At 43.9% G+C, this 23,954-nt stretch overlaps 1 protein-coding gene across 6 annotated transcripts in view; it reads right to left on the bottom strand.

Moving 5' to 3' along the window:
* Positions 1–346: 346 nt before the first annotated feature.
* FGFR2 (fibroblast growth factor receptor 2) overlaps positions 347–23,954 on the bottom strand; it is a 107,835-nt gene continuing 84,227 nt past the window's right edge. For all 6 annotated transcript variants that reach the window (XM_073546615.1, XM_073546613.1, XM_073546611.1 and 3 more), the window contains 9 exons: positions 21,610–21,761; positions 10,622–10,743; positions 8,688–8,798; positions 6,640–6,830; positions 6,001–6,123; positions 4,652–4,722; positions 3,728–3,865; positions 1,810–1,915; positions 347–1,592 (listed from right to left, as the gene is read on the bottom strand). In XM_073546615.1, coding sequence (XP_073402716.1) covers positions 1,425–1,592; positions 1,810–1,915; positions 3,728–3,865; positions 4,652–4,722; positions 6,001–6,123; positions 6,640–6,830; positions 8,688–8,798; positions 10,622–10,743; positions 21,610–21,761 — 1,182 coding nt within the window. In that variant the 3' untranslated portion in view covers positions 347–1,424. The remainder of the gene's footprint in view (positions 1,593–1,809; positions 1,916–3,727; positions 3,866–4,651; positions 4,723–6,000; positions 6,124–6,639; positions 6,831–8,687; positions 8,799–10,621; positions 10,744–21,609; positions 21,762–23,954) is intronic.

Here is a 23,954-nt window from a genome sequence, read left to right as displayed (position 1 = left end):
ACTAAATAATTACCATACATAAGTTTGTTCTCACGACCAAAACAAGTTTTTACATAAGAACTTTATTTCATGCATTTCTCAGAGAGGTGAGCTTGACACAACAAAATTCTGACATCAGTAGCCTCACATGTGGTCCATGGTCCAACTAAAGGGTTGTGCCAGTGGAAAGGTCTTCATTGCTTAAGGCTATGGACCCTCTGTGCAGCATCCATTAGGTGTGCATTAAAGAAGGGTCGATTCATGATTTAGGGTGACGAGATTAATGTGTTATCACAATCTATATGTCTAGATGTTCCACATTTCCATTCACAAACCACTGGTAAAAACACGGTAAAAACTAAAATCATAGAGTAGCAACTGGTCTCTTTATTTACAAACTAAACATATCCTCGGTCTTGTCCGCCGTTATTCACAAAGTACATTTAATTTGCATTGAAAAGAAACAAATAGACATTTTTATTCTTTAAAGAAAGATCCATTCCTTTCTATTTATAGCATAAATATCATAAAAATCTTTTTATTACAATAAGGCCTTTAATCTTTAGATCTCATAGTGTTCAACATAGTTGGGTTGTTGTTTTTTACGCCAAGTCAACCACTGGCACAAAGTCCTTAGATCTCTGGAACGGCTTGTGGAATTCTCAGGGCCCATAGCGAAATATAAGAAAAGTTGACCCTGTTTTACTTACATTTTTAGAACATCCACTGACCTGTTTTTACTGTGACGGGAGGGGAAAGGGCATTTGCAAATTTTGTATATATTTTAAAAACAAGGAATTCGAAACCCCAGATATCTATTCTGTCCATGCATTCTTTGCTAGAAAAGGAGCATGGCACAAAACTGGTGCGCTCCTGTCTAGCACAGAAAGATTTCTTTTCTCTTTTTTTTTTTAATTAGTTTTTTATTAAATCAATACAAAAAAATAATTCATTGTAAATATAATATATATTTATATATTTGTACATATATTGAATATATTTACATTTATATCCAAACAGCGATAATGCTGCATATGTGCTCTGGTGAAGGGATGGAAGGGGCTAGGGTGCTGGAATATATTTTCTCATAATATTACAAAATTAACAAGAAAGGCAGGGAAATAAGTGTATCAGCCTTGAGTCCATAGAAATCCATCGGGGAGCAACTGCGTAGCTGGCTTTGCCATGCCTGATGTAGCTTCAAACCAGGCACATTCTTCCTGTTGTCTCTATGCGTTCACTATTCACTTGGGGTTCACGCATCTTACCAGCTGTTGCACGCCCATGGAATTTGCAAGAGAAAAACAGTGGATTCTGCTCCTGCGTCCTCTTCCCACCACGTGTGTCCACTTTCACAGAAAGGTCCACATGCTTTGGCGTTCTGCAGAATGAGTCAGTGCTATTGGTAGTGCTCCTTAGAGCCGAACTGCAGAACGCAAGGTGCCTCATGTATTTACGCTGCCATTTACATTTTGGATTTTGGGGAGGCAGGGTTCATGTGGCATGGGGTCGGGAGAAAAAACAGAATCATCACCGGATGAGGAAGCAGAACACGAGGAGTCAGGGAAACTCGGAGAATATTGCTCCAAAGGGACACTGAGGTCGAGGTACTCCTGTAAAGGGGGAATGGAAAATTCCATTAATATGCTTATAATTTACAAAACATATTCTAACAAATAGTGAAACCTTATTAAGATGACCACCCAAAATTATATTTTTCTTGAAGATGATGGCCAGTATTCATAGAGTACAATGGAACAGAAAATCTGATGTAGCAAGGTCCGGTTATGATCTTTTCATGAGGTTTCACTGTATCTCCTTTCTACTGACCTCGGTACTGGTTAACGTGAGTATTCGGTCCAAATCCTCCACCAGCTGTTTGAAAGTAGGCCTATGGGAAGGAATGGCATGCCAACAGTCCCTCATCATCATGTACCTATGGAGAAGAGGGTGCACCATTGTGAAGTCTGGAAGTCAGACAACGCACACTCCGCATGGATATATTATACATCCTAAGACCAATAAATTATCCGCATGTGCCAAGGATGGTAATGTATTAGGAGAAGCTAATCACTGAGCCAACAAAAGTTTAGTAAAATGATATACAAAGAAGACCGATACAGCAGATGTATCTGTGGCTTTCGGCTTAACAACCATCATTAATCAGGATGATTTACTAAAAGACAGACTGACAGCACTGAAAGATAAAAAGAAACTTTTCAAAACCACATGGGGAAATGTTTAAGCGACTTCTTGGCTAGATTCTTTCTCAGGCACGAAACTGAATACAAGAGTAATATCGTCTCTGTACATTATGGAGGCAGACGTCCATGCGAGACCCTACCTGCAATGGTTGATTGCAATCTACGAGTTAGAAATATTGATCTCCAGTCTGTAGCTATGACCTCAGCTCCCAATTAAGTCTCTTTTTCATCCCTATTTTACAATAATCTTGAGGAGAAGGGCATGGGTTTTAGCTCGTAAGATCCAGGGCAAAATCACCAACAGGGCTCCTGACAATCATATGTCTTTACTAGTATTAGTTCTTCCATACAAGCCTCAGTTCACCTTTTAAGCTCTCCATGGTTTAACATCCATGGTGAGACTGCAAACATCGCCGTTACACCCCTGGATAGAAGAGTAGACCGCACTACTGGTTCAGTAGATTGGAAATCGGTAGGCAGTATAATGCATGTAGTGTCAGATACTACTTGGTGAGAATTGCCTCCAAATAAGGCTAGGTTCACATTACGTTAAGCAGCCCGTTCAACGCATAGCGTTGACGGGCTGCGTTAACGGTATAGCATAACGCGATCGCTTTATGCTATAACCGCTAGCGCATATAAATCATCTGTGCTAGCACAGATTATTCGACTGCGCTAGCGGTGACGGAGCCTCAGATGCTGCAGCCCGTGTCCGGGGCTCCATCAGTGAATGACGGCACATCGTGAACGCGTGCCGCTTTATGGCATGCGTCGCGATGCGCCTGACAATTGGGCTGAATGGTAGCATTACCTGACTGTGTTATACCGCGGTGTAATGCAGTCCGTCTAATGGAATGCCTAAACGTAAAGTGAACCCAGCCTAATACATAGCAGGTGCAGATGATAAATGGTCTATACAACCCCAAAAAAATGGAAAATTTTCAAAACCTAGTCCTAGACCTTTGTCACTGATTTCTGAAGGACTTCTTTTGAGTAATAAGGACTATGCAAATGCCCTGTATGCACGGAATGTTTAATGAAGATTGTGAGAATTACCTCTGATGCCTGAAATTTGCAAAAATTTAGATAGTGGATAAGCTACCCATGACACTACATGTTACTACTTTACCTAAGTCAGTTAATCTACTAGTCACCAGCAAGAACAGCACATGGGTTTTATTAGTTGAGAAGTGATGGCCCCATGGACGAAAGTTGCCAAAAGACATCTGATCTCCGAGGAGGTCACTGACCTCCTGGACACCATTGCTTCCTGGCCAAAACATAGGATCAAAGAGAAATGGTGCTACCCTAATTACTTTATGAATAATTGATATCATAAGAGGTATAATTAGATCATCATAATCAAAGTCAGGTCTGCAAAAAAAAAAAAAAAAAAAAAACAGTGCTGTAATGGAAAAAGCTCCAAGTGTCACAGTAAGATAGATTTTGATATAATCTACGTCAGTAATTCTTGTCAGATGAAGCGGGAACCCAATGATAAATTACTAGAACCTGGGGCATTTTCTTATCACACCACCACTCACAGTTCATTGGTGCAGTTGGCTGGTTTGTCCATTCGATGACCCTCTTTCAGTAGTTTGAAGAGTTCCTCAACAGGAATTCCTGGATATGGAGAACCTCCCAGGGTGAAAATCTCCCACATTAACACACCAAATGACCAGCTAGAAACAAAAGGAAAAATACCTTAATTAAACATAATAGTCAGTTCATGTTCACGCCGGTCTCCAGAAGGCGGAAGCGTTAAAAACCTCAATGTATTCATTTTGCTGAGCCCATATGAGCTGTATGCGTACTGGGTGTCGAGCCTCCATACATCGAGAGTGCCTTTCTGATAGAAACCTGTGATGGAGTTAACTCATCATGCACACTGTCATGCCATAGCCTTTCCAATCTCCCATTATGTAAAACTGACAGTTGTCTCCTTTGCCCCTGTGTAACGCTCCCCCCAGAGAACATTCCCAGATGAGTTACTACCATTAGAAGGATACAAACTTTCATTTTAAAGATATTATTAAATTGATATCTGATGAGGCTGGTGTGCTAACTCTTAAATTCTGTGCTAGAATAACTGTGTAATCCTTTTTAAGTGTTTTGGTATGAAAAAAATGAGCATTTTAGAGTCAAGGTAAAGCTTTAACAAAAACATTATACATGATGTTTGAAGTAAGCACACCAGCCTCATCAGGTCTAAGGCCAATTGAGTAAAGTATACAGTGTTTATTGTGTAATTTGGTGACAGATTTGCTTTAAGCATTCCTTGATCAGTCAGGTAAATGCCACATTGCTCAGATCTTCCAATATAAAAAATATATATGTTGTAATTTTCCCTCAAATTGTTATCCTACTAGAAGTGCCTGAGACTGATCTAGTGTGAACCATCACTTGTCGACATCCACGGGAGTATAAAATACTACAGCCAGATGGATAGAAGCCATGTCACAACTTACACATCGCTCTGATGAGTGTAAACCCGATCAAAAAGTGCTTCAGGTGCCATCCATTTTACAGGAAGTCGGCCCTGGGTGAGAAAAGAAAAACAATTTACTATGGAAGGTAATGAAGAATATAATAATCATTGCTGTCGGTGGTTCAAAGGTTGTGTCCACATCAATCCCATCAGGTGTCCAGTTATGTCATTTGTGACATCAAGAACAGCACAGTCTGCAACCCTGCAGCACCAGAAACCAAAGGACAAATAAATGTTTATTCTTAAACCACTTCTAAATATTATTTTAACTTATATAATGCCATTAATTCCACATGACTTTACAGATACTTTCATCACTGTCCCCATTGGGACACACAATCTAGATTCCCTATCAGTATGTCTTTGGAAAGTGGGATTAAACCGGAGAACCTGGAGGAAACCCACATAAAACATGGGGAGAACATACAAACTCCTTCAAGATGTTGTCCTTGGGTGAAATTTGAACCTAGGATCCCAGCGCTAATCACTGAGTCACCGTGCTGCCCTATATAGAGTACAGTGCTAATCACTGAGCCACCGGGCAGCCCACGTGTAATCCTTCATACCTTGCATGAAGGTAGAGTGGACAGAACCCAAGTTCCATTCTCAAAGGGGTTCTCTGGGACCTATCCTCAGGGGAGGCCATTAAAAAGTTTTGTCCAGGGCAACTTACTTTTCCGCAGGGGTATATTCAATTAATCAGGCCATGTGAACGATACCAAGTGTGATCACATCCCCGGAAGTATGTGTAGATTTGACAACATCGGCACCCTTGTGGAACTGGACACAGGGGCGGATACATCATTGGAGCAACCGGTGAGGCAGCAGAGGGGCCCTAGGGGTACAGGGGCCCATTTCTAACCACCAAAGTAAGTGGAATTGTGCATTATGATGAGCTCTTGGGTTGCAAAGGGACCATATACTGTTCTTCTTTGTGTGACCTCCAGTGACCAGACACATGGTATAACACCAGATCAGTAGGGAGCGCCCTGCAGCATGAGCTGACTAAGAGGCCGCGAAGCTATGGCAACCACTACATCCGCTTCATTGCTTACCAGGCAGAGTTTTATGCATTTTCTTGTGAATGTTCCTCGTATTGACTTGTATATTACTAAGCTAAAAAGAGCTGCAGGACAGGGAAATGTAAGACACGGTGTTTGGTAACAATAAAGGGAACGAGGTTCTCGCCTATCAACTGATAGGGATTACTGATGTTAGACCCCTACAAATCTGATCTTCTTAGCCTATGGTAATCAATATCAGAATCCCAGAAACCCTTTCATCACAAGGAACATTGTGGAAACACTTTTTTCCTCCTGCACAACTTACATTTGTTGTTTTCTTATAATAATCTATATTGTTCACATCTCTTGCCAGCCCAAAGTCAGCAATCTTCATGACATTGCTCTCCGTCACCAGCACGTTCCTAGCAGCAAGGTCCCGATGTATACACTATGGAGAAGGAAAGAACACACGGCAGAATTACCAGATGGGTGGGAGTCTATATGGTAATGAAGTCATATCCCCCACTATTCTACAACTAGCTGAATAAGGAAATTAATTGGAACACAACTCTTAAAGGGATACTGACATATCTATGGCACATCCATGTCTCACCCCATCGTGCATGGATGGCCTTCGTCATTCACTTTTATTACAGTTCTTTGCAACTTCTACAGAAGTGGAGAAAGTCGCACATGCACACCCATTTCTGCATACACGATGCCTCAAAAATGTCACTTTCTATCCTGACAATGGGAATATCCCTTTAATGTAGAATTTATTTTGCAACTAGGGCTGAAACACCAGTCATTTATGACTAAGCGCAGAGATATACAGTCTGCCTAACAGACGACAATTACACGTTATTAAAAGTAATAACTGTCCTCTGCCAGCAGTCTCCTAATACAAAACTGAGGAGCCATGAAAAGAGAGTACGCCCAGCGCAGCTATCTCCCTTTATTATACCTTCTGGGATGCCAGGTATTCCATGCCCCTGGCCAGCTGATAAGTGCATGAGACCAAGTCTTTGAAAGTCATCTGCTCTCCGGGTACCCTATTAATGTCATACGAGTATTCCATCTCGATCGGTCGACGGGCCCGGAGGTATTCTCGCAGGTTCCCCTTAGCAGCATATTCTACGATTACATACAGGGTACCTGCAAATACATAGCATTGTTGAGTCAGTAGGATGCATACACACATTATATATGTGCTATATTCACACACACAAAATTATATATATTATACATACACACATGCAACATATACACACATTATATATGTGCTATATTCACACACACACAAAATTAAACATATTATACATACACGCATGCAACATATACACACACACATTATATATATATATATATATATATATATATATATATATATACACACACACACACATACACACACACACACAGTATTTTTATACACATAATAATCTTTATTTTTATATAGCACTAACATATTCCGCAGCACTTCACAAGTTTGCACACATTACCATCATTGTGAAGCAAAAAAAGAAGAAATATGCAGCACTCACCGATGTAGCTGAAAAACTGAGTCTTTATTTCACATAATTTCCATCAAATGTGTGGACATGCGCGCACACACACACACATTTATACACATACATACACCACACGCACACACATTATATATACACATACACTCACTGGCCACTTTATTAGGTACACCTGTCCAACTGTGTGTTAAGACTTAATTTCTAATCAGCCAATCACATGGCGGCAACTCAGTGCATTTAGGCATGTAGACATGGTCAAGACAATCTCCTGCAGTTCAAACCGAGCATCAGTATGGGGAAGAAAGGTGATTTGAGTGCCTTTGAACGTGGCATGATTGTTGGTGCCAGAAGGGCTGGTCTGAGTATTTCAGAAACTGCTGATCTACTGGGATTTTCACGCACAACCATCTCTAGGGTTTACAGAGAATGGTCCGAAAAAGAAAAAAAATCCAGTGAGCGGCAGTTCTGTGGCCGGAAATGCCTTGTTGATGCCAGAGGTCAGAGGAGAATGGGCATACTGGTTCGAGCTGATAGAAAGGCAACAGTGACTCAAATTGCCACCCGTTACAACCAAGGTAGGCAGAAGAGCATCTCTGAACGCACAGTGCGTCGAACTTTGAGGCAGATGGGCTACAGCAGCAGAAGACCACACTGGGTACCACTCCTCTCAGCTGAGAACAGGCATCTGATGGCTACTTTCAGCAGGATAATGCACCATGTCATAAAGCTCGAATCATCTCAGATTGGTTTCTTGAACATGACAATGAGTTCACTGTACTCAAATGGCCTCCTCAGTCACCAGATCTCAATCCAATAGAGCATCTTTGGGATGTGGTGGAACGGGAGATTCGCATCAGGGATGTGCAGCCGACAAATCTGCGCCAACTGTGTGATGCCATCATGTCAATATGGTCCAAAATCTCTGAGGAATGCTTCCAGCACCTTGTTGAATCTCTGCCACGAAGAATTCAGGCAGTTCTGAAGGCAAAAGGGGGTCCAACCCGTTACTAGCATGGTGTACCTAATAAAGTGGCCAGTGAGTGTATATACACACACATTATACACATTATATATATATATATATATATATATATATATATATACACACACACACACACACACACATACATATACACACACATGCACCATTTAAGCTGAATGCAAGGTGTCTAATAACTGGGTTGTTCACTAACAAGTAACTACTATGTACTTGTAAAAGGCAGACAGGCGCTCTCCTCGCTAATGAACATGTATGCTAATAACAGGACCAGGGAAAAACTGGAAGACTGCAGGAGTCCCCATACTATTCAGAAAGCTACATGTATTTACAGTTTAGTGCCGGCGGCCATTGAACTCCTCTCATGTCCTGCAGGGCGTTCTTTCTCTTTCACCCATTAGTGACTCTGGGCCAACCTAATGACCTGCACCAGGTCCTTTCATTACTAGTGACAAAATTGAGGCCCTTATGTTCCTGAACGTCACTTACCCCCCTGAGTGCATGCACCCAGCAAGTTTATGATGTTCTTATGCTTTCCAATCATTTTCATCATCTCCATCTCAGAGACCAGGTCCGCCAGGTCTTTCTCAGTAGCATCATCTAGATGGGTTACAATAGGCACGCATGTCTTATTACTATACATAGCCAATCCAACGATTATACTATTATTTCTAAACTCCTCAACATTGAACACAAAGAAGAAAAAGTCATACAATTGTGGAAATCACTGGACGGATAGACATGTTACAGATATGCAAAAAATGGAAACAAAATTTTCAAAACATCTCAATTTATTCAATAAATCAGCCATTGGTACGGCCATTTCTTCAAAGTGTCCGAGGAACCGTTTTTTATTACAACAATGCCAGTATATTACTGGGGACACTGTGAGCAGCCCGGTGGCCTAAACATGGTACCATGACCTGCAGCGCCTCCGGACTCGCTTCCCATCGAGGACGTCATTGGTCAGCAAGTGGAAAGGGAGCTGCCAGCAGCGGATCTTGATGATTTGTCCAGGAGAATTCATCGCAGCAGAACATTCCTCAGACAACCATGAATAAACCTCACTGATGGCAACCACGGCGATTGGCACTCATACCCTATACTGAATAAATTGAGATGTTTTGAAAATGTGGTCTGTGTTGTAGGCAGTGGAGTTTCAGGGTTAGGTTTGTAGGTATAACTATTTAGCCACAATTTTTTCCTTATTTATTTTTTAAAAAAGATGCCATGATGGTTGTGTGAACACAGCCTTTGGACAAATTGGTGAAATACTTAGAATCATGTATGGAAAAATGCCTGTCTTTGTCAGGAACAAGTAAAGTCAGCCATACAATTTAGACAGCTGTTTGCCAAATGCTCGTTCATGCATGTCCGTGAAAGTGGTTTTGTGGAGTAAGTCTCGGACAGACATCGCTGGTATATATCCTTAGGAATAATAGTTATATGACAGTTGGCGTTCATAATATTCTATGGAGAACTGTATCTGGCATTTCAAGAGAACAACTTGCAGTCAAATGTGTGTGTCTATTTTCCCTCCTCCATAGAATTTTACAAGCACCAACTGTCATCTATCTCAGTAATAGCAAAAAATCTGTCTTCACTGACTACAGATTTTACCCCTGAATTGAGAGTGAAAAATCAATCCAGGAGGAGAAAAAAAAAAAGCAGATATATTACAAAATTGCTTATTTGCTTATTGTTATGTGTACTATTGATTTAGGACATAAAAATTAAAATCAAGGTTGTTTTTTTTCATATAGTTGTAATTTTTATTGAAAATTTTTCATATTCAACAGGAAATAGACTTGGGGGGGGGGAAGGAATATAAATTAACAGGTTACAGTGAAAATAGAATGATCAAGTTTTGCGGTTGAGATGCAAAAAAATTATAGTGAGATTCAAATTTCTTATATATAATTTTCATGTAGGTAAAATGTATTTATTTTTTTTTCTTTGGAGGGTTTTTGTTTTTTTTTTTTTACACACAACACCCAATGTGAAAAAACATTATTTAGCACATTATTATAAAATAATGACATTCCTCACCACTAGCCACTATTATACATGTGTAGGATTCAGGAGGGTCTTTTTTTAATGATGGATAAGAATCCATATAGCCAAGTAGAAAAAAAAAAAGTTTTGATGAGAGGGAAGGGCAAAAAAAATGACTTTCAGACAGGATTTAATGGAAAAGAGCATTCACAGGACCCAGGGATCATATTGAGTCTTGGTGGCAAAAAGGATTGCATAATTGAAAGCAGCGAGGCTGTAAATTACACGTCTTTCCAAAGCTGCTGTCTTTAAATCACAGAGAGGGGCAGCAATACTGAGAGGGGCTACCGATTTATCTGTAGGGTCAGGAATGTGACCTGGTTTCCCCCACTGAGAGAGGAAAAAGCATCAATCCCCCACCCCTTTACCTTTCAGCATCTTCACAGCAACAGTCACAGATTCCTTGGGCCGGTCTTTGTCAACCCCAAGGGCCTCAGCCATAACCACTTGTCCAAAACAGCCCTCGCCAAGGGGTTTACCCAGCGTCAGTCTATAGTTAAAAAAATAAAAAATAAAAAAAATCCTTATAAATCACACGTTTTACTAATAAAATTATTTTAAAAAAATCTGCAAAATAGGTTAAATAATATTAATTACATTGGCTGATATACATCTTATCTATAAGTACATCAAAATAAAATTGATATTGGGGTTAACCACCTATGGAAGGAATTTTTTTTTCTTTTTTCACTTTTTTTAATTATTATAATAATAATTATAATAATAATAATAATTTTTATTTATATAGCGCCAACATATTCCGCAGCACTTTACAATTAAGCGGGGACATGTACAGACAATAAATTCAATACAAGTTAAGACAATTCAAACAATGACATTAGGAGTGAGGTCCCTGCTCGCAAGCTTACAATCTACAAGGAAATGGGGGGACACAGTAGGTGAGAAATGCTTGTTAATTCAGGTCTGGCAATTATAATAGGGATTTTCATATAAAGCTGCATGATCCGGTCATCAGCCCGTGTGTTTAAGTGCAATAGACAAGTATCAAGTGCAGTTATCATGTGCATGAAGGGTGTGGAGACAGATGAATAGTAGGGTGCAGATTCAGAATAATATTTGGAAGGAGGGAACAGGGCAAAGTTAGCTTGCTGAGTAGTTGATGTGATAGGCTTCTTTGAAGAGATGGGTTTTCAAAGCGCGCTTGAATAGGTCAGGGCTAGGTATCAGTCTGATCGTCTGGGGAAGTGCATTCCAGAGAGCTGGAGCAGCACGAGAGAAGTCTTGGAGACGGAGGTGCGAGGTTCGGATTACGGGGGATGTTAGTCTTAGGTCATTTGTAGAACGGAGGGCACGTGTAGGGCGATAGACAGAGATGAGAGAGGAGATATAAGGCGGTGCAGAACAGTGGAGAGCTTTGTGGGTGAGAGAGATAAGTTTATACTGGACCCTGTAGCGAATAGGTAGCCAGTGTAATGACTGGCATAAGATGGAGGCATCGGTGAAGCGGCTGGACAGAAATATGACCCTGGCTGCTGCATTCAAGATGGATTGGAGAGGAGAAAGTTTGGTAAGAGGGAGACCGATCAGAAGAGAGTTGCAGTAGTCCAGACGAGAATGAATAAGAGCGACAGTAAGAGTCTTAGCAGTTTCAAAGGTGAGAAAAGGTCGGATTCTGGAGATGTTTTTAAGATGCAGGTGACAAGAGCGACTGAGTGATCGGATGTACGGAGTAAAGGAAAGTTCAGTGTCGAATATGACCCCAAGACAGCGGGCATGCTGCTTGGGAGTTATGGTTGAACCCTCCAGGGTTATTTCGATGTTAGGTAGAGTGAGGTTAGTAGAGGGGAGAAACACAAGAAGTTCAGTTTTAGAGAGATTTAGTTTCAGATAGAGGGAGGACATGATGCTAGAGACAGCAGACAGACAATCCTTGGTATTTTGAATTAGGGTAGGGGTGATGTCAGGGGAAGAAGTGTATAATTGGGTGTCATCAGCATAGAGATGATACTGGAACCCAAATCTGCTGATTGTTTGTCCAATAGGGGCAGTGTATAAAGAGAAGAGGAGGGGGCCTAGGACTGAGCCCTGAATGTATAGTTTTTACTATTGGGTTTTACAAAAAAAAATGTTGCACTATTTAGATTTTACAGGTTCTTTCTTTCCTGCCATATTCAATTTTGATGTTGTCAAGGATCATAAATCAGCTGAGAGGAGCTCAGAAATAACAGGTAAAAACAGTAAAAAAAAAAAAAAACACCCGGTCATAGAGGGATTACTGAAAGATGCTCAGATAAAAAGGTTGACAACTACTTTTACACTTATGGCTAGAGTTGAGCGAAACGGGTCGAAAAAATTCAGAAGTCGCCGACTTTTGGCAAAGTCGGGTTTCATGAAACGAAACCCGACCCTAGGATGAGGTCGGCCACGAGGTCGGCGACTTACGCGCCAAAGTCGCGTTTCAAAAGTTTGTTTTGCGCTCTTTTTCAGCCAATCAGGATCCACGGACACTGTGGGCAACGTGATGACCTAGGCACGGGTCACCACCATCTTTCAGAAGGGCATGCAAGTGATTGGCTTGCTTTGGTGGGCATCACAGGGGGTATAAAAGGGCGTGCACGCCGACCGCCATCTTACTTCTGCCGATCTTAGTATAGGGAGAGGTTGCTGCTGATTCTGTAGGGAGAGCGTTAGGCAGGGAAGAAGACAAAAAAACTGCTTCTGCTGCTAGCGATTTGGCCTGCACAACACACAAGTCACTGTGTGTGCAGTGCAAGGGGAGGCTATATTGCGGTGTATCAGTGGTGTTGGTTGTTGGGCTGCCTTTTAAGGCTTCCTGACACGCTGGCATTGCTGTTTACCCACTGCTCCGCAAACTGCTTTTTTAAAAGCAATCCAATCTCCCTTATACTCTAGTCACTTTTGTCACAGCTGTGCCATCGAGCGTGTCACATAGCGCTCAGATATCAGTGGGCCTCACACAATCCACAAGTGTCCAGTGTCCAAAAGTGTGCGCAGAGATTCAAAATCTCCATTATCCTCTCGTCACTTTGGTCACAGGCAGCTGTGCCATCGAGCGTGTCACATAGCGCTCAGATATCAGTGGGCCTCACACAATCCACAAGTGTCCAGTGTCCAAAAGTGTGCGCAGAGATTCAAAATCTCCATTATCCTCTCGTCACTTTGGTCACAGGCAGCTGTGCCATCGAGCGTGTCACATAGCGCTCAGATATCAGTGGGCCTCACACAATCCACAAGTGTCCAGTGTCCAAAAGTGTGCGCAGAGATTCAAAATCTCCATTATCCTCTCGTCACTTTGGTCACAGGCAGCTGTGCCATCGAGCGTGTCACATAGCGCTCAGATATCAGTGGGCCTCACACAATCCACAAGTGTCCAGTGTCCAAAAGTGTGCGCAGAGATTCAAAATCTCCATTATCCTCTCGTCACTTTGGTCACAGGCAGCTGTGCCATCGAGCGTGTCACATAGCGCTCAGATATCAGTGGGCCTCACACAATCCACAAGTGTCCAGTGTCCAAAAGTGTGCGCAGAGATTCAAAATCTCCATTATCCTCTCGTCACTTTGGTCACAGGCAGCTGTGCCATCGAGCGTGTCACATAGCGCTCAGATATCAGTGGGCCTCACACAATCCACAAGTGTCCAGTGTCCAAAAGTGTGCGCAGAGATTCAAAATCTCCATTATCCTCTCGTCACTTTGGTCACAGGCAGCTGTGCCATCGAGCCTGTCACATAGCGCTCAGATATCAGTGGGCCTCACACAATCCACAAGTGTCCAGTGTCCAAAAGTGTGCGCAGAGATTCAAAATCTCCATTATCCTCTCGTCACTTTGGTCACACGCAGCTGTGCCATCGAGCGTGTCACATAGCGCTCAGATATCAGTGGGCCTCACACAATCCACAAGTGTCCAGTGTCCAAAAGTGTGCGCAGAGATTCAAAATCTCCATTATCCTCTCGTCACTTTGGTCACAGGCAGCTGTGCCATCGAGCCGGTCACATAGCGCTCAGATATCAGTGGGCCTCACACAATCCACAAGTGTCCAGTGTCCAAAAGTGTGCGCAGAGATTCAAAATCTCCATTATCCTCTCGTCACTTTGGTCACAGGCAGTTGTGCCATCGAGCGTGTCACATAGCGCTCAGATATCAGTGGGCCTCACACAATCCACAAGTGTCCAGTGTCCAAAAGTGTGCGCAGAGATTCAAAATCTTCATTATCCTCTCGTCACTTTGGTCACAGCTGTGCCATCGAGCCTGTCACATAGCGCTCAGATATCAGTGGGCCTCACACAATCCACAAGTGTCCAGTGTCCAAAAGTGTGCGCAGAGATTCAAAATCTCCATTATCCTCTCGTCACTTTGGTCACAGGCAGCTGTGCCATCGAGCATGTCACATACCGCTCAGATATCAGTGGGCCTCACACAATCCACAAGTGTCCAGTGCCCAAAAGTGTGCGCAGAGATTCAAAATCTCCATTATCCTCTCGTCACTTTGGTCACAGGCAGCTGTGCCATCGAGCCTGTCACATAGCGCTCAGATATCAGTGGGCCTCACACAATCCAAAAGTGTCCACTGTCCACAAGTGTGTGCAGAAATTCTAAATCTCCCCTGTCCTATAGACACCTTGTACCTTGTTTTACATTACTATATAGTTTGTTGGATTTTGGCTACATTTCTACCAAAAATGAGGAAGGCTGGTGGAAGAGGCCGTGGAATTGGGCGGGGGTTGGCAGCTGGTAATGATGGTGTTGGTGGTGGATCTGATGGTAGTGGCAAGAGCAAAATAGGACCGAATGCAGGAGGTGCTGACCCTGCGTCATCGTCTGGCTACATAAGGCCTCGAACGCTTAGTTTTCTAGGAGTTGGCAAACCGCTTTTAAAGGCAGAGCATCAGGAAAAAGTTTTGTCTTACATTGCTGACTCAGCCTCCAGCTCTATCGCCTCCTCTTCTTCAGTTGTAAAAAGTAAAAGCACTGAGTCGTCATTGGAGGCTCATGTTCATGAACCACACCTTTCCTTGTGTCCTTCACCCCAACCAAGATTGAAGGATGACGCAGGCCATACTACTGATTACTCCATGGAGCCGTTTTCACATACCATGCCTGGATTATCAAGTGAAATGGTGAATTACCCAGGCCAAGATGAATCTGACATGGAGTGCACTGATGCACAGCCGCTGATGGATGATTCTGCTGGTACATTCACTCAGAGCACTACATTGTCCTCGCAGTGTACAGAGCCAGATTTTGACCCTGATGAGACTCAGGTGCCCCTTCCCGCACACTATACCACCATACACGGTGACACAGAGAAAGGTGCACATGACATAGAAGAGGAGGTGATGGATGACCCAGTTGTTGACCCAGATTGGCATCCATTGGGGGAAGAGGGTGCTGCTTCCAATAGCTCAGATGAGGAGCATCCACAGCAGACATCGACATCGCAACAGCTGTTATCTGGCAGGCCCGGAGAACTCCAAAGACAGGTTCCAAACATCAAAAGAGTTGCTGGACAGCTTGTCCAGAGGGTCAAAAGATCACAGCGTGCTAGGCCGCAAAATGTCTGCCAAAGTAGGAAGAGTGCAGTGTGGCACTTTTTTGAACAAAATCCTCATGATCAGGCCAAGGTTATCTGTAAGAAGTGCGCAAAGACCTTTAGCCGAGGGAAAAATCAGAAAAATTTGAATACCAGTTGCATGCTTAGACATTTAACCAGCATGCACTTGCAAGCGTGGACACAACACCAAACCTCAAGTGCCACATGTGCAACTGATCACAACGAAGGTAGTCAGCAACGCTACATTGTTTCCCCCACTGTAAGCCCACCGGTTAGCACAGCAGCAAATGTTGAGGTGTCGTTGCAAGACCACAGCAGTCAGGGAATCCCACTGTTATATCAACGAAAGACTGATTCTAGGCCATCAGAAAGAACACCAACTCCATCACCATCATCAACCCTCTCTCAGTCCGCCCTGTCCACCGCTACTTCCACCATATGCAGCTCTCAAGTCCAGCTCACCCTCCCAGACACTATGAGTAGGTCAAGAAAGTACTCAGTCTCTCATCCGCGTACACTGGGTTTGAACGCCCACATTGCCAAACTAATCTCGTTTGAGATGATGCCCTTTCGGTTGGTGGAAAGCACAGCTTTCCGCGAACTCATGGCCTATGCAGTACCACGCTATGACCTACCCAGTCGCCACTTCTTCTCTCGCAAAGCCATCCCAGCCCTCCACCATCATGTGAAAGACCGCATTGTCCATGCACTCAAGCAGTCAGTGAGCGGAAAGGTGCACCTCACAACTGATGCATGGTCCAGTCGGCATGGCCAGGGCCGTTACGTGTCCATCACTGCGCACTGGGTTAATGTGGTGGATGCAGGGTCCACAGGGGACAGCGGTGGTGGGACAGTGCTGCCTAGCCCACGGTATAGGAAACAGTTGGCTGTAGGCGTTCGACCCTCCTCCTCCTCCTCCTCCAGAAGCGAAAGCTCGTCCACAGAGCGCAGTCGTACGAGCACTCCATCTGCAGCTGCCACTGTTGCACACGATGTGTCCCCCTATCGAGCAGCTAGTGGAAAGCGTCAGCAGGCTGTGTTGCAGATGATGTGTTTGGGCGACAGACACACCGCCGAGGTGCTGGCCGAGTACTTGAAGCGACAAACTGAGTCATGGCTGGGCAGTGTACATCTTGAGGCAGGCAAGGTAGTTAGTGATAACGGCCGTAATTTTGTGGCAGCCATAGCCCTTTCAAAACTCAGCCACATACCTTGCTTGGCTCACACCTTGAACCTGGTGGTGCAGTGCTTCCTCAAAAATTATCCGGAGTTAACAGCCCTGCTCCAGAAGGTGCGAAGACTGTGCGCGCACATCCGCCGGTCGCCTGTACACTCCGTTCGTATGCAGAAGCTGCAGCAATTGCTCCACCTTCCCAACCACCGCCTCATTATCGACATTGCAACAAGGTGGAAACTCCACCCTGCACATGGTGGAGCGGCTGTGCGAGCAGAGGCAGGCCATAATGCATTTGTGGGAGGATACACGGCCAGGCACTTTGAGAGCAGACATGGAGTTGACAGGCGTGCAGTGGTCGAAGCTGAAAGACCTTTGTAAAGTCCTTCAGTGTTTTGAGGGATGCACACGGCTGGTAAGCGCAGACGACGCCATCCTAAGCATGAGCATCCCACTTATGCGTCTGCTCATGCAAACTTTGACCCACCTTAAGGAGCAGGCGTCTGCAGCCAATGTTGATGAGGAGGAAGAGGAGGAGGGAATCCTTGATGACATTCAGCCATTGTCTGCTCAGGGACCTCTCCTGGACGAGGTGGAGGAAGAAGAGGAGGAGGAGGAGGATGATGGGGATGATTACTTAGGGGAGGAGGCTGCATCTCGTGGGGCAAGTAAAAATGTTGGCGTGGCAAGGTCTGGTACAGGGTTTGTGCGTGACTGGAGGGATGTGGATTTGCCAGAAAGTGCTCCTCCACCCAGCACTCGCAGTGCATCATGGACACTGGGAACATTGGCCCACATGTCAGATTATGCCTTGCGGATCCTAAAAAGGGACCCCCGCATTGCCAAAATGATGAACGATGACGACTACTGGTTGGCCAGCATCCTGGATCCACGCTATAAAGGCAAATTACAAAACATCATGCCACAGGAGAACCTTGACCTAATATTGGCTAATAAACAAGCAACTCTGGTAAATCGGTTGCTTGAGGCATTCCCAGCACACAGCAGCGGTGATGGTTCTCACACGAGCCGTACGGGCTGGGGGCAGCTTGGCAGAGGTGTTCGTGGTGCACACAGCAGAAGTGGCGTTGGAGACAGGGGTTTCATGACAATGTTGTGGACTGATTTTTCAAATACCGCTCACACAACTGGTAATACTGCATCGATGGAAAGTGACAGGAGACAGCAGTTGTCAACTATGGTTACAAACTACTTTTCCTCCCATATCGATGTTCTCCCACACAGGTCATTCCCCTTTGACTATTGGGCCGCTAAACTGGACACCTGGCCTGAATTGGCCCAATATGCCTTACAGGAGCTCGCTTGCCCAGCTGCAAGTGTGCTATCGGAAAGAGTCTTCAGTGCAGCTGGATCAATCCTGACAGAAAAAAGGACCCGTCTGTCAACCCAAAATGTGGATGATCTAACCTTCATTAAAATGAACCACGCATGGGTTTCCAAGGATTTTGTCCCACCTTCCCCTGATGACACATAGGGTAACAGAAAAATGGCTTGCTTTGGTCCACCTCTTCCTGGTACTTCACCTATTTCGCCTTTTGCATCAGCTGAATGTCCAACATCAACATATGCCACTTTCTATAACTCCCTAACTGTGCTGCCTCCCCCCCCATGGCCGGGGTCACCACCTACCGCACGACACCGTGCGAGTGCCGTTGCCCTGGACAGGTGGGTAGGCCGACTCTTGAGCGCGGGCACTGGCACAGGGTCCCTCATAGTGCAATCAAGTGTCTCTGACGGTGGTGGTGCACACCCGCCGTCAGACACACAGCTGTACTATGAGGGGCCCAGTGCCAGTACCGACGCCCACGAGTGGGCCCACCTTGCTTGGGCAGGGCCACAGCATTTGCAATCTTTACCTCTCCCTGCTCCTCCGCTGTGTAATCTGGGCCGTCAAATCCATACTGTGCCTGACACCGTCTGAGCCTGCCTCCTGAGACATATATTTTGAATGTGTACGCTATCCATACATGTTATCCGGGGATACGGTACCCTTTCTAACCTTTGTGCAATCACGTGCAATCCATACTGGGCCTAACACCGTCTGAGCCTGCCTCCTGAGACATATATTTTGAATGTGTACGCTATCCATACATGTATCCGGGGATACGGTACCCTTTCTAACCTTTGTGCAATCACGTGCAATCCATACTGGGCCTAACACCGTCTGAGCCTGCCTCCTGATACATATATTTTGAATGTGTACGCTATCCATACATGTGATCCGGGGATACGGTACCCTTTCTAACCTTTGTGCAATCACGTGCAATCCATACTGGGCCTAACACCGTCTGAGCCTGCCTCCTGAGACATATATTTTGAATGTGTACGCTATCCATACATGTTATCCGGGGATACGGTACCCTTTCTAACCTTTGTGCAATCACGTGCAATCCATACTGTGCCTGACACCGTCTGAGCCTGCCTCCTGAGACATATATTTTGAATGTGTACGCTATCCATACATGTTATCCAGGGATACGGTACCCTTTCTAACCTTTGTGCAATCACGTGCAATCCATACTGGGCCTAACACCGTCTGAGCCTGCCTCCTGAGACATATATTTTGAATGTGTACGCTATCCATACATGTTATCCGGGGATACGGTAACCTTTCTAACCTTTGTGCAATCACGTGCAATCCATACTGGGCCTGACACCGTCTGAGCCTGCCTCCTGAGACATATATTTTGAATGTGTACGCTATCCATACATGTTATCCAGGGATACGGTACCCTTTCTAACCTTTGTGCAATCACATGCAATCCATACTGGGCCTAACACCGTCTGAGCCTGCCTCCTGAGACATATATTTTGAATGTGTACGCTATCCATACATGTTATCCGGGGATACGGTACCCTTTCTAACCTTTGTGCAATCACGTGCAATCCATACTGGGCCTAACACCGTCTGAGCCTGCCTCCTGATACATATATTTTGAATGTGTACGCTATCCATACATGTTATCCGGGGATACGGTACCCTTTCTAACCTTTGAGCAATCACGTGCAATCCATACTGGGCCTAACACCGTCTGAGCCTGCCTCCTGAGACATATATTTTGAATGTGTACGCTATCCATACATGTTATCCGGGGATACGGTACCCTTTCTAACCTTTGTGCAATCACGTGCAATCCATACTGTGCCTGACACCGTCTGAGCCTGCCTCCTGAGACATATATTTTGAATGTGTACGCTATCCATACATGTTATCCGGGGATACGGTAACCTTTCTAACCTTTGTGCAATCACGTGCAATCCATACTGGGCCTAACACCGTCTGAGCCTGCCTCCTGAGACATATTTTGAATGTGTACGCTATTCTATACATGTTATCCGGGGATACGGTACCCTTTCTAACCTTTGTGCAATCACGTGCAATCCATACTGGGCCTGACACCGTCTGAGCCTGCCTCCTGAGACATATATTTTGAATGTGTACGCTATCCATACATGTTATCCAGGGATACGGTACCCTTTCTAACCTTTGTGCAATCACGTGCAATCCATACTGGGCCTGACACCGTCTGAGCCTGCCTCCTGAGACATATATTTTGAATGTGTACGCTATCCATACATGTTATCCAGGGATACGGTACCCTTTCTAACCTTTGTGCAATCACGTGCAATCCATATTGGGCGTGAGAACGGCTGGCGAGCTGTTAAGCAAGCTACAGCACCTGTCCAGACAAGTACAGGGATTCCCTAGCGAGGAGACTTATTTGATTGTTTTCAATGTTGGGACAGCAATTTTTGGGGAGCACTATACTCTGGAGAATGATAGATGGGGCCCACCATACACTGGAACATTCCAAAGGTGGACATCAGACACTGGAGCAGCATTTACAGGGCCCATTATACACTAGAGCATTAGAAATGGGGCCCATTATGTTTGGAGCATTATTTGGGCCCATAAGACAGTGGAGCTTCATCCATGGGGACCAACATATACTGTAGCATTATGTGGAGCTCATCATATACTGTTTCAAACATTATATGGGACCAATGATTCTGTATGGAGAAATAGATGGGCCTCGTCATGAGATGTAAAAAGTGAGGTATTTTTCATTGTACTATACCGCTATTTATCTGCCGTATCGGAGCATGATGAGTTGTGGTATGTGTTAAAGGGGCGCTCTTTCGCCCAGGGCACATGAAAACCTGCAGCCAGCCCTCCCCCCCCAACAACTTTAGCCAAGTAACCCCCATTTTTCAGTGCATAACTTGTATTATGAAGTTAATTAAGGTTGACAAGCTTAAGTAAGAAGAATTGATGCTTTTGGCATTCAAATGGGCACTGTAGGTGTGTTTCCTGTCCTCCTCTCACTGCCGACTTTTATTCCCCATTGACTTACATTGGGTTTCGTGTTTCGGGACGACCCCGACTTTTCCCTATAATCGGACGATCTTGCTCGACCCGACTTTTGGAAAAGTCGCTCAACTCTACTTATGGCCTATCCTTAAGATAGGTCATCAATATCTGATCTGACTTAGTACAAAGCATAAAAAACCTAGTAAAATATTTAAAAAAAAAAAATCATTAAAATGTACCGTAATATAAGGCTTTAAAAATAACACCCCCTACATCTGTAAAACAAATACTATTAGTATACTACTAGAAATGCATACTTGTCTCTTGGAAATTCCCACTTTGGATCATGAGGAAGCTCGTACTCGGACACGTTTGGTAGGAGCACCGTGTCGGCGCTGGATAGGAGCCTCGTAGTGATCCTCACCAGTGGAGTTGTAGAATTCATAGAAGAGCTGGAATCTGCCGACACCTGAAAGTGGAAAGAAGTCTGTGATATACGTCTAATGACAGCAGAACAAAGAGTCATCTCAAGGCAGCCGTCCATGTGCAAACTCCGCTCTAGTCAGCAGATGTGCCTCCATCACTCCAGAGACGATCAACTCAAGGCCTTTAAAAAATAGCTCCCTCCATATAGCAAAATGGTTAAAATTAATCAATAAATGCCCAAACACCCCACCTCCACCCCCAAATCCAAATACTTCCCTACAGGCTCTTGATTCACTGCTGTGCATAGTAGATTTTTATCCCATAGATCGGACCCCGGTTTTCATACTGTCATGGCATATTTTACCAAAATGTTATAACATTACGAGAGGAGAATGTCACTTTAGAGCCACATCTTTTTTTGTTACTTTTTTTTCTGTCACTTTTGGATCTGTTTTTCCCATCTGTACATGGTAGTCAGAAGACATGTTTGGGTTTTTGACGTACTATACTGTGGTATTGTCTTGTCATTTAGTCTGCTGGCTCAAGTCAGTGTGTGTTACATGTGGTATTTCTAGCTCATATCATGATTACCTGATACCGCTGCCTTTTGAAGAGCAAAATACCAATTAAATTATGGAGAATTAGTTCATAAAGATACCGGATACCAAAGTAAAGTTTTGCATTTACATCTCTTAGGTATTACAACCTTCATTATACAATATATGAGGATATAGAAAGCCACATAGAAGGGTGAAAAATGATTCTGCAGGAGTCCAGCTGGCACTTCATGACTTCCCATTCTTCCAAAACAATCCCGAAGGTTTTGGCTGTTGGGTAGATCAGGATTCACAAGTCGTAAAAGGTCCATTCTCGGTAGATATCAGGAACTACAATTTATTACTTAATCTATACAAGAGAAAAGTCATGTACCCATCATGACTGGATTACTTGGCATGACCACAATACCAATATATTTGCTTTGTGGTGTCAAACTTGGAAATCTGGTCCAACTAAACACGTGCTGGAGGAAAAGTAATTTGTTATGTTTAACATAATATTCTATTAATTGAATTACAAATATTTATTAAAGGGGTTGTCCATGCTTGGGGTTCAAGTCTGCAGTCACTGTATGTAACCTTAGACATGCCGCGTGTGGGACGTCAGGACTCCGGTACCGAGAGAAGGCGGTTGCTTAACTGCAGATATACGATTTGCACACATTTGAACACATGCCAAGACGTGTGTGACCTCGCTCAAATTGACACGTCTAGTGAAAATGTGACCGGAAGTATGCAAATCACATACTTGTGATAACATGACTGCCTGCTCCCGGCGAATGCCGACAGCGTGCTCTGTGTGCACTGTGATGGTTTACAAATCAGCAGTCACATAGGGTGAATGAAGACTTGAGCTCCAAGCCTGCACAACCCCTTTAACCCCTGAAAAATAACTAACAAAAAAGGAACTTGTTAAAAGTTTGCCAGAGCAAGTCTAGTATCTATCCCTCCCTCAATAGGATTTACCTACATACAGATTAGTAATATTTTTTCTCTCCGCAAAATGTATTATTGCCCAACCCTCAGAAAATTAAAGAAAAAAAAAAATCACAATATCAGAATGCACAAGAATGTATTAGTCTGGCTATAAATTGTGGAACGAATGTTAGTATGAATGTTCGCGCCAGACTAAACAGGCAGGCAACTACTTATCGAATAAACAAAACTTTTGTTATTAGGTGGGAAGATTTTTTTGGCTTAAAAAATCCTCTCTTTCTCGGCAGACGTGTAAAGAGGTGTTCACCTGCAGCTAACATGATACTCTTTAGGAACAGAAAGATGTTGTTAATGATTGTTCTGCGAGAATATAATATCCATCAGCTTATTTGCATAGCTCATTAAACGACCACTAGTTGACTTGCGTGTAGGCCTGGATTGGCACATCTAAAGAAGCCATAATTCTATGCGCAATACAAGGTCTTTTGAAGCATGAGGCATGGAGTATCACAATGTCCCTCCAGCTGTTGTTCACATTTCTATTGCTAATATTCTCCACTAATGATATACAATTTTGGCTCCACATCCAGCAAAAATAAATCTCGTTCACAGACACTAGTGCTTCTCTTTAGTGCGGGAAGGCTCTCTAAACCCACTGCCATCAAGACACAGTGTCCAATTTGCTCTACAAAAAAACAATACAAGTCTGATTTTATTTTTACGCTATGAATTGCGCACCACTT

Source organism: Dendrobates tinctorius, unplaced genomic scaffold, assembly GCF_039654945.1.
Source record: "Dendrobates tinctorius isolate UK_male_01 unplaced genomic scaffold, ASM3965494v1 ptg000149l, whole genome shotgun sequence".
In the NCBI taxonomy this organism is placed as follows: Eukaryota; Metazoa; Chordata; class Amphibia; order Anura; family Dendrobatidae; genus Dendrobates; species Dendrobates tinctorius.
Note: the sequence above shows the minus strand (reverse complement) of the source record. Positions and strands in the feature narration are given on the sequence as shown.